A 14,099-nucleotide genomic window follows, 5' to 3' on the forward strand; every position below is an offset into this window, starting at 1 on the left:
AGACTACCGAACCTGACTGTGTGTGAAGCAAACTGTGATAACACAGTGTGTGGGGAAGATTTTACACATTACCGAATAATGCATGTGATGGAAAGAAAAATATTTTTCTCAAAAGATATGGACTGTTTCCACCCTATAAGCAACCTGATAAAAGCATGTTACTAATGACCATTAATTTTATTAAAACCTGACCATAAAGGATAAAATTATGCAAAATTTACTACAGGCACACAATTTTGATATTCATGTTTATTTAAACTTAATTTGAGTCAGCTCTATTTTCAAAAGCAGCACATATATACACATCAGATTTCATGGTATTGGTAAAATCCCTTTGTATGAATTTCAAATAACAATTTGTTAATACAGATGTCTTCTATGATTAAAGTCTTACTATTATATAATATCAAAATTCCATTCCTCACAGCTTTATAATTATCATTCCACTCACAAGAAGTCCCCTTCAGACTTGTGATATCCAAATAAAATTTTAAAACATTCAAGCAGTAACAACTCTGATTATCTGGCTTCAATATAATGAACGAGACTGGTAAGTATAACGTAAGATTCAGACAATTAGATTTACCTCGTTTTCTTGACCACCCAAAAAAAGAAACTCACATAAATGGAGGCAATATAAAACAAGCTAGTCATTTGTATCTTAAAAAATGGACAAAAAATAATCTTTTAAACTTATAATAAATTGTAAGCCTGCAACACATCACTCGGCAGTATTAATCTGGCTAAACAATCCACACTTTGGAGGAACAAACTAGGAACCAACACTATTAACTTCAGGTGCTTTGAGCTATGGGGCATCTCTAAACTGTGCACAGTGCAACTACAAACAAAAAATATCTTAGAAATACTTTTCCTTCTAATTACCTAAAAATTAGATATAAAATTATATACTGCATAGGAAATGAATAATTATTGTACTACAGTAGAACAAATTTCATACTTTTACTGAGCATACTTAGAAACCTTGCCCCAAGACCTCTGAAGCCGAAATAGCCTCCATATGACAAAATACTAAACAGGAAAACAAATAAAATCCAACACATTGAAATTATCAGAAGGAATTTTTTTTAATTTAATAATGAACTTTTTTGTATGAATTATAGAATGTGTTAACAAGAACAAGCATTTGGTTTAAAATCATTGTTACTCAGCATCCAAGTGTATATTATTAAGTCTCACAACCACTACGTACTCAGCTGGGCTACCACTCACACTCCACTCTGACTTGTGTTATCCAGACCATTTGTTATGTGACTGGTATAACTAATAATCATGTACATATAACCTCATACATTCAACATATTTATTAGAATTCTACCAGTATAAAAATTGTGCTTACCAGTTTTCGTAAAAGCCAATATCTATAGCTTCATTTTCTGGTATTATATTCCTAAAATTTGGACCAACTTTACCTGAATTTAAAGCCTTGGCATGCATATAACCTATTGTAAATTATGAAAAATTATGCTACAGCTTTTTTTGTATATAGTTCACTTATCTGTTCTATACATGTAATCTTAGATTCAGGTAATGATGGTAACATGTGTAGGTGAGGCAAGAAAACATTGAAAAACTCCAATTTTTTGTGCTAAGATTGTTACAATTGAGAATAACCATGGTTATGTTCAAAGCCATGCAAGGCTAATTTAACTGACTCCTCAAGCTACTACACATTTCAATACTCCAGGGATCACATATCTGTTTAATGCAACAAAAAATCAGGTTTAAAAATTCAGTAGTGAAATATGAGCTTGTGGCAAGAATAAGACATATGTAATTTTCTTTAGAATGATTCTCTATAAAACTGCTGTGGAGGATAGATATGAAATGGCACCAATAATAAACATAACACATGGCAGGCTATTCCATTTTAGCAGGAGGATCACTCAAAATATAATATTGGCGTAACTAACGACTGGGATGTAAGCCACAGAAATAAGTACAATTACTGTATTACTAGTGGCTAGCCAACCATCACTTCCCTCAGTCTTTGCCTTATACACCAAGGCCAACCTAGCCATGCCAGCTTGTTTTCACAGTTTTGAACAAGGTCTCATTCACAGTCTCTGTCTAGATACAGTCTGGGAAAACCTGACCAAAACTAGATGGGGGTACCCTTCAAGAATAAGGGATACACAAGAATGGGCACCTTCTGAGTCAAGGTACCAAGAAGAAGAGGTACTATTACAGCAACCACCTAGGTATGGTACGGAGCAACATACGTAGCAGGGAAGAGCCCCCTACGATTACCCATTTCACCAGTCCACCAATGTTGGTCCGATCGGTCTGTTACGGTGATAACATCACCTCGCTTAAATTCCAGCTCTCCATGTTCTTGTGGAGTGAAGTCATACAAGGCTTGCACTAGGAACTGAAAATGTAATTGTTTAATTAATGATTTAAGAATACATCTCGTGTAGCTAAATGACTTACACTATAATAACAAAAAATTAAACCAATACAGTACTCATTATATACATAGATATACTGTACACTCAATGTGCCTCAGTCTGCAGTACATTATGTTATGAGGTTCCCCAACCAGAATCCTGGGCATGTTCATTACATCTTCACTCCTTTGCAAACACACATTAAAAAGATATTTAGAGTATGCCTAGGTAGTAGGTTGGTGGACAGCAACCACCCAGGAAAGTTTGACCATCCTACTAAGCGAGTGTAAAACGGAAAAATATAGTAATTGTTTTATATGATGGTAGGATTGCTGGTGTCTTTCTTCTGTCTCATAAACAAGCAAGATAACAGGTATATCTTGCTACTTCTAGTTACACTTTGGTCTCACTACACATTCAAGTTCATGCATATATATTTACACACCCATCTGGATTTTCTTCTATTTTCTTATCTCCACGGGGAAGTGGAAAACAATTCTTCCTCCATAAGCCATGCGTGTCATAAGAGACGACTAAAATACTGGGAACAAAGGTGCTAGTAACCCCTTCTCCTGTATAAATTACTAAACTTAAAAAGAAAAACTTTCTTTTAAGATCACCCTGCCCTGGTAGGATACAGCCGGTTTGCTGGAAAAAAAAAATAGAATACGTACAAAAATTATTTTAATTTCTAAGAAGGCACAGTCATCTCTACAAATTTGCAGGGGTTATGTTCCTGGAAGTCCTATAAAAAAAAAAAAAAAAAAAAAAAAGTCCTGAGCATATTGGATCAGAGTGAGTTGAGACAAGTCATTTTTGGAATCTGTCATGCTGCTGGAGCGCATTCCAGGTGAGAGGTTTAATGTCTGCAATCTGAAGGAAGGGTAGGGAAGATGCAGTTTAGAGGCTTATTTGGTGATGAGACATTCACCAATCTAAACTTAGTGTTTTCATATCCTCTGCAACATGTTAAAATGTGAGAAAAATGAGGTTTATATTCATACAACATACATTTTATTCATTACCCTGTGGGAGACAGGCCCACTACATTATTCTCGGTTATTTTGCTTTCAAATGCATTTATCTTTGGTATAGGTGAGTTCTGTATGTTTGGTACAACTTAGTAAAAAAAAATGCGGTATTTATTTCTACATTACTGACAGATACCAAGTGTGTGTGAGCATGCATGAGTGTGTGCGCGCTTGCGTGCAAGTGTGCATGTGTAAATACATAAATGAATCAGTGAGTGAGTGTGAGAAAGAGAAAGCAGTGAGTGATCTATCTTAAGGAACAGTCACTTGCAAACCTCTTGGCTAGGTTGGATCACATAACCACAAGGCTGTCTTTGTGACACTGAATATTCCAACAGAATGAGGTGATGAATCAACACACACAACTTAGCTGTGGCTTGGAGCCTGCCATCTCTGACTGGAATGCTCTTCTCCAAGGTGATGCTGATAACCAAGTGAATGCCTTCACTAAACATATCCTTAATCTCCAACACAAATACATCCCTCACCAGCAGCCTTGGTTCAGATTTCATTGTTAAGAGGCCGTTACTGCTAAGTACAAAGCTACGAGTTGCTACGAGTTGCTACGAGTATCTGGCATTTATAAGTGGAAAAAATAGTGTTCTGTTTTCTGGCGGTAGCCTGGAACATAACCTGCTATATAAGTGGGGCCCTACTGTAATCTTATACGTAGCAGCCTTAATGAGATATATGGAACATTTATATATCTTTATTGCCAAAATATTTTACCTGTACAGCAGGCTTCTACAGTTAAGTACAAAGGCAACTTTCTTACCACAGGCAGAAGTGGGGAGGTAATTTCCAAATGTTCAGCGAGTGGTGAAGCGTTTAAGGTGCTGAGTTCATTAGCCTGCACGTCTACTATTGTCTCCAGTATGAAAGTTACCCTACATCTGATTGAAGAAGTCAGCAGTCTGGGCACAACATTTCAGAAATACAGATAGCTAAGTGTTGCATGTCTTATTCCTCAACTTTTTAGTATCATATTGGTAAATTAAAAGTTTCTGGAACATTACACTAGTTTTCTCAAAATGTTCCTCATTTCACATAAAGCTAATTTTCAAAGCGCTCTGAGTTTTAGGAATGTATTCTAAGCATTATGAGAGAATTTACTGCATCTATAATCTAATAAAACTGCCGTAAGTTACATTGATAAAGTGTACAATACCGAACAATCTAGCTAAATTAAATGCAAGTGGTGCTAAACTTATTACGCATTTCTATATACAATAAAGATAATTAAAAACACAAGAGGGGAAAAGCTCACATTGAATCCCAGTATCAAAACATACCTCTTCTGGAGTCATGTCCTTGAGCTTGATATCGTGTGAGCGAGAGACTGAGGCTGATCGATGATATTCTACCAGTTCATTTAAAGAGTTGAATTTAACAACCCATAGGAAAAACTTGCCTTGCGCATCCCGTAAAACTTTGAAGTGTTGGACACCATCACCACATCTAAAACAATAAAAATAAAACCCCATTTCATTAAACTAGACTAAGAGAAGCATTATATAAAAAAAAAATAATGACTGAACCTAGGAAAAATCTTTCTGGTGTTAAGGGTGGTTGTTAATATCAATTTGAGACAGATTTATTATATATTTAGTAGCTAGTAGGTTGACAGACAGCAACCACCCAGGGAGGTATTACTGTCCTGCCAAGTGTGTATGAAAAGGAAACCTGTAATTGTTTTACATGATGGTAGGATTGCTGATGTCTTTTTTTCTGTCTCAAACATGTGGGATAACAGGTATATCTTGCTACATCTACTTACACTTAGGTTACACTACACATGCATGCATATGTATATCCTTACCCATCTATTTTTTTCTAATTTCTTAATCCTTAAACTGTCCAAATTTAGAGCTACGTTCACATGCGTAGTGCTCCGACCTTGATTTTCCCCATTTGAAAGCACGTAAAAAAAAAAACGTAGATCTACGTTCTGAGCCTGCCGCACGTCAACGTATATCTATGTTTGGACAGCTTAAGGGTTAATACAGGTCCACCATCACAAATCCAGCATCATTGGGACCTGTAGTGTGCCGGATTATCGAGTTTGCCAATTTACAGAGTTAGGTTAGAATATACTTAATAAAGTTAACGTGACTTACACAAGAAAGTTCACTGAAAATCGGCAAAAATCGAACATTTCCGCTACTTTGAGCTCAATTTCAAGATAGTTTTCGTCATGAAATTAATCAAAATCATATCTATTTCTGTAATATATCTTCCATTCTATCAAAAGAGACCTAAAAAACAAGAATACAACCATAAAAATCATATGAAAATATACCACTAAGGGGAAGCTAATGGCTGAGAAGTGAACTCAGTTATTTATCATCCGATTTCTTTCGTTTTTGGTGTAGGTTAAGAAGCATCTTTCCACCATACATTGCCCAAGTTTCAATAAGATAGCCCAACAAACAACTGAGAAAAAAACATGTACCAAAAATTATATATGGCAAGCCCAAGCCAGGTACTGGAAATAAGTCACTCTGACTTCTTTGGGTTATCCTAGGTTCTCTACATATATGCTGCTATGTATGATAATCTATGTAGAGAAAATAGCTTTTTTGTTTGTTTTATGGTGCATCATGAGTGTATATCACAGTTAGCCCTGTGTTACATTCCATTTTCTCTAATATAAGCCCCAAGTCAGGGATAGGAGGATGGTACTTGTATCCCATATGCTCTTCACACCTCCGTCGAACCGCTCGGTATTATGCCAATTATTCATTCTGGTGTATTTACCATGTTTTTAGGTTACATATATTGTTAATTATGTCATATTAGGTCAAGGCATTGGTTTAAGCTGGTGGGAGAATTGGACCTGCTTCGCATAGGCCAGTAGGCCTGTTGCAGTGTTCCTTCTTTCTTATGTTCTTATGTAAATAAGCCATAGTGTTGATATCAGCGTAATAATAAAGCATATTCCCTGCATCACGAGACTGAGCTCATGGCAGCCGACAGTGGCTTCAAAGCCACCTTATTTCTTATGGACAATGTACTGTGTATGTGCTTTACACAATGAGAAGCACTTCTTTCATTCATTGGGACCATGGCTAGGGTTAAAAGCAAGCAGGTTATAACAATAAATGGAGAAATTGGAATGACTTATGCAGCAAGTAGTGTCACCAAACAGTACCAGCAGGTTGGTGTAGCGACCCTGGAAATTTGAAATTAGGCTAGCCAAAATTAGTGCCAAATAAGTGATGGAACCAGATGACTGACTGCCAGATTTGTGATGGTGGACCTGTAGTTCTTGTTCTTCTTTATTTCCCCTAATCTCCTTAGGGAAAGTAGATCAGAATTGTTCCTCTTTAAGTCATGGGTGTCGTAAGAGGCAACTAAAATGCCAGGAGGAAGAGGCTAGTAAACCCTTCTGTATAAATTACTAAATTTAAAAAGAAAAACTTGCATTCTTCTTTTTGTCACCCTGTCTCAGTGGGATACAGTCAGTTTATTGAAAAAAAAAAATTATTTATTTATATTATATAGGGTGAACACAGGAAAAAGCTAGGTGATGAGGCAACAAAAAGATTAGCTATCAGATTGGAAGGAGGGTGAATAGGAGGAAGTGAATGTATTCAGATACTACTTGAGAGTGGATTTGTCGGCAGATGGGTATATGAAAGACAAGGTGAACTACAGAAATGATCAGAGGGTAAAAATAGTACGTGATGCATTGAGGCATCATCAGAAATAAAGAATGTTATCCATGTAGGTAAAAAGGGGAATGTATTAAAGTACAGTGGTACCAACGCTCTTATATGGGTGGGAAGCATGGGTTGTGAAAGTTGCAGCAAGGAGGAGGTTGCAGGCAGTGGAGATGTCGAGTCAGAGGGCAATGTGTGGTGTAAATTATGCAGAGAATTCATAGCCTGGAGATTAGGAGGAGGTATGGGGTTACTAAAAATATTATTCAGAGGGCTGTTGAGGTGATTTTGTTATTTAGAGAGGATGGAGCAAAATAGAATGACGTGGAGAGTGTATAAATCTGTAGTGTTAGGTAAAAAGGATACAAGTGCAACTAATGTGATATTTTATTGTGGCAAAGTTTCACTCTCCAGGAGCTTTATCAAGCCATTACAAACAATATATGGATGCAGAGAGTATAGTATATAGGCTTAGAATGAGGTGTAATATTAGTGGTAGTAGTAATATTAGTTGTTGTAGTAATACATGTAGTAGAACAGTTAACTTTCACTTGAGTAAAAGGTTATAAAAGCTATTACTTGGGTAGCATAAAAATAGGTTAAACAAATATTTCTGTTAGTGGTTGGATTTGAGAAGGCCTGTTTCAGTGTTAGCAGCAGCAACTATGTGATGGCAGGGTTTACTGTTTTGAGGAGGATTTTTGCTAATACTTCAGAGATGAAGAAGTTGCCTTTATTTTGCTTGTGTTAGAAACAGCGATTAATGATGATTCAGGCATTTACATCTATAGAAATTAGGCTCTCTGATCACTAGTCAGGCGTCGTTGAATTTCATGAGGAGATTGGTGAAATTCCGGTGTTGTATGCAGGTGTTGTTCAAGCTATCATTCCTACATGCATTAATGTGCTCATTGAGATGTGTTTTGAGGTTCTTTGCTGTTTCACCTACATACATACATTCTGTCGCAGCCTCCACAAGGTATAGTGTAAACACCTGCATTGACTGGTTCGTGGTGGTTCGATTTTGTCCTTATGTAAGTGCTGGATGCAATGGATAGACTAATGATAGTTTGTGTGAATACCTTAGAAATATTCAATGCTACCTGACTGTTGGGAAGGATGATAACTTCGTTAGGAGTGGTGTTGGTGCGTGGAGGATTGATGATCTGAAGAGCTCTTTTCTTGCAGTCTTTGATGAAAAAGGAAGGAAAATGTATATCAGTGAAGGTCTGGTATATGTAAGTACATTCCTTGTCAAGAAACTTAGGACTACAAATTTGGTATGCTCTTAGGAAAAATCTGACGATGATGCCTCTTTTGGTCTTAATATCTTGACTGGATGAGAAGTGGGTAAGATCATTTTTGTTTGTAGGCTTATGGTAAACTTGAAGTCTTAGATTGTTATCTACTTTGTGTGTGAGGATGTCAAGAAAAGGTAACTTATCATTGGGCTCTTAACCATTTCAGGGTCGGCAGGCCCTCTCCTAAACTTGTTCTCGGGGCCAGAAATTTTTTTTGGAAAAAAAAAAAAAGCTTATGAAATGATAGAGAATCTTTTCCTGATCATAATGACACCAAAAGTATGAAATTTGATGGAAAACTTGCGGAATTATGCTCTCGCGAAGTTAGCGGTCTCGACGATGTTTACGCATCGGTGATTTCACCTACTTTGAGCCCTATTTTCGGCCAATTCCAATGTACCAGTCGACAAAAATCATAACTATTTTGCTAGAACTTCATTTTTTCTATCGAATGAGTACAAGAAACCACCCATTTACTGATTTCAACTATCCATCAAGTGGTCAGAAATTGGCAATTTTGCCAATATCACACAAATTTCAAAAGATGCCAATTTCCAAATAGGGTCCAGAATAAAAAAGACAGACATTCCCTGGCACTAAAATAAAATTTCCTCTGTTCATTAGTCATGTTCCCAGGCCTCTGTTACGTTTCTTTCGCTTTCCACTTTGAATTTTTCTCACAAAAAATAGAAGATTTACTGTTATGCAGACTACTGCATGGCATGATTTGTTTACTTTTGAATGTTGGCAAAAATCGAACATTTCTGCTACTTTGAGCTCAATTTCAAGCTACTTTTCATTGTGAAACCAATCAAAATAATCTCAATTTCCGTAATATGTCTTCCATTCTATAAAATGAGACCAGGAAAACTAAAATACAACCATAAATAGCATACAAAAATACACTGCAAAGTCTGTTTTAAACCAAAAACATGGTCGGAGCTTTTTTTTTTCTCTCATTATGCACTGTGTGCTGCAGGATTTTTTTTATACTGCGCACACTGACCACATAGACCCATTCTTTCATATGTAGGCCTACCAGCTCTCGCTAGATTTGAAGGTGCTAGAATTTATGCATACTAGTACCCCACCAACCCTCGCGTGCAAGCCATACTAGTACAGCACCAACCCTGAAAGGGTTAAAGTGTAAACTGGATAGCCAGTTCAACTGTGTTGAGCCTTGCCTGAAAATTCCATACATCAAAACGTTTGGGAGTTATTATGAGAACGTCTACATAAAGTAACCAAGTGATGATGTTGGTGAAGTGTTCGGCTTCCAGGCGCTCCTCATACAAGTTGGGTAAGACAGCGCTGATGGGGGACCCCATTCCAATACCATAGGCGTGTTTGTAGAGCCTGTTATTGAATTTGTAGTCCTGAGTTTCTCAACAAGGAATGTACTTACATACACCAAACCTTCACTGATCTACATTTTCCTTCTTTCATCAACGACTGCAAGAAAAGAACTCTCCAGATCATTAATTCTCCACACAACACCACCACTCCTAACAAAGTTATAATCCTTCCCAACAGCCAGGTTGCACTGAACAATTCTAAGGTACTCATACAAACTAACATTAGTTGCCATCGCATCCAGCATTTCCATAAGGGATCTAACAGCAAGGAACCTTGAAACACATCTCAATGAGCACATTAACACATGTAGGAACGATAACTTGAACAAGCCTGTGTACAACACTGGAATTCCACTAATCATCTCATGAAATTCAATGATGCCTGACTAGTGATCAGAGAACTTAATTTCCGCAGACGTAAATGCTTGAATCATCATTAATCGCTGTTTTTAACACAATCAAGCAAAATAAAGTCAGCTTCACCATCTCTGGAGTACAGTGGACCCCCAGATATCAGCTGGTGCAGATATCGGCCAAATCAGATTTGTGCCGCTTTTTTGGCCAAAATTCTATCCTGGATTTCCGCTGGCAACTAGGAAATCGGCCGTATTGGAGGCATAATAATAATAATAATCACTCGTGGGCACCTTAAATGTTTTATTTTATGTTAACACAGACATTTTCATTAATCCATCTATGATATTTTCTTAAAAATTATGTAAGAAATACATTACATAGCATGTAGGTAGCACAAACATAGCATATACACATGCAATGTTCATATGCTATCGAGTGGAGAGTACCTGCGAATCAAGGAGAGAGGAGAGTGGAGGGTAAGCATTACGTTTTCTCTGATTCAGCGTTAGAGAAAACTGAATCTGGCATTTCGTCCAGTCACCGCCCTTCATACGCGCTTGTTTACAAATCTCAGCATGAATTATTTATTACTTCTCCCTTTGTTTTTGATAGCATCTAAAGGTAGTTGCTAGAAACGATTAAAGTCAGTGAACATGGTATGTCGATGGTAATAATATGGTTGTACAGTGTAATAATATGGCTGTGTAGTGTAGCCCAGGGGGGCTACATATGTATACCTACATCTACCACTGCCTACACTGACTTCCTGCAAATAAATACTACTCACCTCTTGCCCTACATTAAGACTACAAATATTTTAATGTAAGTAATGAGTGTACAGTGGACCGTCCATTTTCGTCGATCTCCGTTATTGCCAATTTCGGTTTTGGCCGACTTTTTTCGCTGATTTTTTGGCTCCGTTTTCGTCAATTACCTCCGTTTTTGTCGCTCGTACAGAACCCGTCCAATGTCGAGCGCACAGACAAAGCCACCTCCCACACCATTCTCAGCCAGTGTAGTGTTGTTTCTTGGTGAGTGAACATATCCTGCCTGGTCATACAAAATATTTCGTAATAATCCATTGTTTTTGCTACTTGTTTATTGTGTGTGACTGCTAAATAAGCCACAATGGCCACAAAGAAAGCTCCTAGTGCCAGTCCTTTGGTAAAGAAAGTGAGAAACACCATAGAAATGAAAAAAGATATCCTAAGAAAATATGATAATGGCATACACATTGCTGAACTCGGTAGGATGTACGGGAAGTCGCCATCAACAATCAGCTCCATTGTGGCTGATCTTGCGAAAGGGGTGAATGCGATACAGAGATCCTAAACAATCGAAGAAGTGGAGAAATTGTTGTTGGTGTGGATCAGAGAGAGAGAGTTAGCAGGAGATAGTGTTGTGCAGTCAATTATTTGTGAAAAGGCAAGACAGTTACATGACGACCTCTTAAAGAAACTGCCTGAAACAAGTGCTGATGTAGGTGAATCTAAGGCCAGCAAAGGCTAGTTTGAAAAATTCAAGAAGAGAAGAGAAGTGGCATACACAGTGCTGTAAGGCATAGCGAGGGTGCCAGTTCAGACAAACAAGCAGCTGAAAAATTTGTGTGGGAATTCAAATGTCATGTAGAGGCTGAAAAATTCCAACCCCAACAAGTGTTCAATTGTGATGAAACAGGCCTGTTTTGGAAGAAAATGCCAAAGAGGACCTACATTACACAGGAGGAAAAGGCACTCCCAGGACACAAGCCTATGAAAAACAGGCTAACTCTCTTGTTGTGTGGTAATGCTAGTGGGGATTTCAAAGTGAAGCCTTAACTGGTGTATCACTCTGAAAATCCCAGTGTGTTTAAGAAAAACAAGTGTTGTCAAGAGTAAATTGTGTGATATGGAAGGCAAACAGTAGGGCATGGGTTACAAGGGAAATTTTCCTGGAATGGTTTAATGAAGTGTTTGGCCCCAGTGTGAAAAAATACCTCCAGGATAAGAAATTGCCACTCCAGTGCCTCCTGTTAATGGACAATGCTCCTGCTCATCCTCTAGACTTGAAAGACCAATTGTCTGAGGAATTCAGTTATGTAACAGTGAAGTTTTTGCCTCCTAACACCACTCCTCTACTCCAGCCCATGGACCAGCAGATCAATGCAAACTTCAAAAAACTGTACACCAAAGCAATGTTTCAAAAGTGCTTTGACATAACCTTGGACTCTGAACTGACCCTAAGAGAATTCTGCAAGAATCCCTTCAATATCTTCCACTGCAAAGGCCTTATAGATAAGGCTTGGCAGGGAATGACTTCCATGACGATGAACTCTGCTTGGAGAAAATTGTGGCTAGATTGTGTCCAAAAGAAGGATTTTGAAGGGTTTGAGGCTGACGCTGTTGACTCTACACCTGTTGTGCAATCAATTGTGGCATTGGGGAATTCCATGGGGTTGGATGTGAGTTTGTAGGATGTGGAAGAGTTGGAGGACCACAATGAAGAGCTAACCACTGATGAGCTGCAAGAGCTTCATCTGTAAGAGCAAAAGACCACAGCTGAGGAAACTGCTTCAGAGGAGGAGGATGAGAGATGGAAGAAGGTTCCTTCTTCAAAGATTAAGGAGATTTGTGTAATGTGGACTAAAGTGCATTCATTTGTGGAGGAACATCACCTTGAGAAAGCTGTTGCAATCTGTGCTGGTGACTTTTACAATGACAATGCCACATCCCATTTTAGGCAAATCTTAAAGAGATGCCAGAAACAGACCTATCTGGACAGATATTTTGTGCAATGGGGGTCCAGTGACTCTCAAGCTGGTCCTAGTGCCAGTAAAAAACAAAGGAGGGAAGTGACCCCAGATAAGGACTTGGTACCTCGAGTCCTTATGGAGGGGGATTCCCCTTCCAAACAATAACCTACCTTCCCTTTCCCCTCCTCCCTGCCTTTCTTCCAGCAACAACAGCCTTCAATAAAAGTAAGTGTCATGTTTAATGTTCATTCTTTTGTGCATGTAACTATCCTTAAGGTAAAAAAAATTTCTCTGTTGATTCTTCTGAGTGTCTGGAACGGATTAATTCCATTTACATTAATTCTTAAGGGGAAAATGGTTTCGGTTTTGGCCAATGGCTCAGGAATGGATTAAACACAAAAACCGAGGGTCCACTGTACTGTGGCAGTAAATGACAAAGAAGGGAAGTAACCCCTAGAGAGGGTTTTGATACCTGAAGTCCTTATTGAGGGGGGATTCCCAACTCCCTCTCCCCTCCTCGCCTTCTTCAATATGCCAACAAGAGTCTTCAATAAAAGTATGTAATGTTCATTTATCATTAAAGTTAGTGCTTTATATTTCTTTCTCATTGTTTTCTGTATGTAAAACTATAGTATTCTTTAAAAAATGCATTTTTTTTTTAATATTTTTGGGTGTCTGGAACGGATTAATTGGATTTACTACATTATTTCTTATGGGAAATATTACTTTGGTTTTTGGCCATTTTAGATTTCGCCCAACCTTCTGGAACAGATTATGGCCGAAAACTGGGGGTCTACCGTATTAGCAAAAATCCTCAAAACAATAAACCCTGCCATCACACAGTCACTGCTGCTAACACTGAAACAGGCCTTCTTAAATCCAACCACTAACAGAAATATTTGTCTAACCTATTTTTATGGTACCCAAGTAATAGCTTTTATAACCTTTTACTCAGGTGCAAGTTAACTGTTCTACCACATGTATTACTACTACTACAATTAGTACTACTACTACTACTAGTATTACACCTCACTCTAAGCCACTCTAAGACACAGATCTCTTTTTGATATACCCAGTGTCCATATCACACTGTGTAAAAACTCTATGCACATAAAGGGCCCCAAAATATAGAATTCATTACCAGAAGATATTAAAGTAATCCAGTCTGAAAATCAATTTAACCCTTTGACTGTCGCGGCCGTACATATACGTCTTACGAGGTACCGTGTTTGACGTATATATACTCATAAA

At 37.9% G+C, this 14,099-nt stretch overlaps 1 protein-coding gene across 4 annotated transcripts in view; it reads right to left on the minus strand.

Moving 5' to 3' along the window:
- Window positions 1-234: 234 nt before the first annotated feature.
- The window catches only part of drk (growth factor receptor-bound protein 2 drk), a 145,960-nt gene continuing 132,095 nt past the window's right edge, over window positions 235-14,099 (minus strand). For all 4 annotated transcript variants that reach the window (XM_053796482.2, XM_053796484.2, XM_053796481.2 and 1 more), the window contains 2 exons: window positions 4,735-4,900; window positions 235-2,392 (listed from right to left, as the gene is read on the minus strand). In XM_053796482.2, the coding sequence (XP_053652457.1) occupies window positions 2,219-2,392; window positions 4,735-4,900 (340 nt within the window). In that variant the 3' untranslated portion in view covers window positions 235-2,218. The remainder of the gene's footprint in view (window positions 2,393-4,734; window positions 4,901-14,099) is intronic.

Source organism: Cherax quadricarinatus, chromosome 80, assembly GCF_038502225.1.
Source record: "Cherax quadricarinatus isolate ZL_2023a chromosome 80, ASM3850222v1, whole genome shotgun sequence".
In the NCBI taxonomy this organism is placed as follows: domain Eukaryota; kingdom Metazoa; phylum Arthropoda; class Malacostraca; order Decapoda; family Parastacidae; genus Cherax; species Cherax quadricarinatus.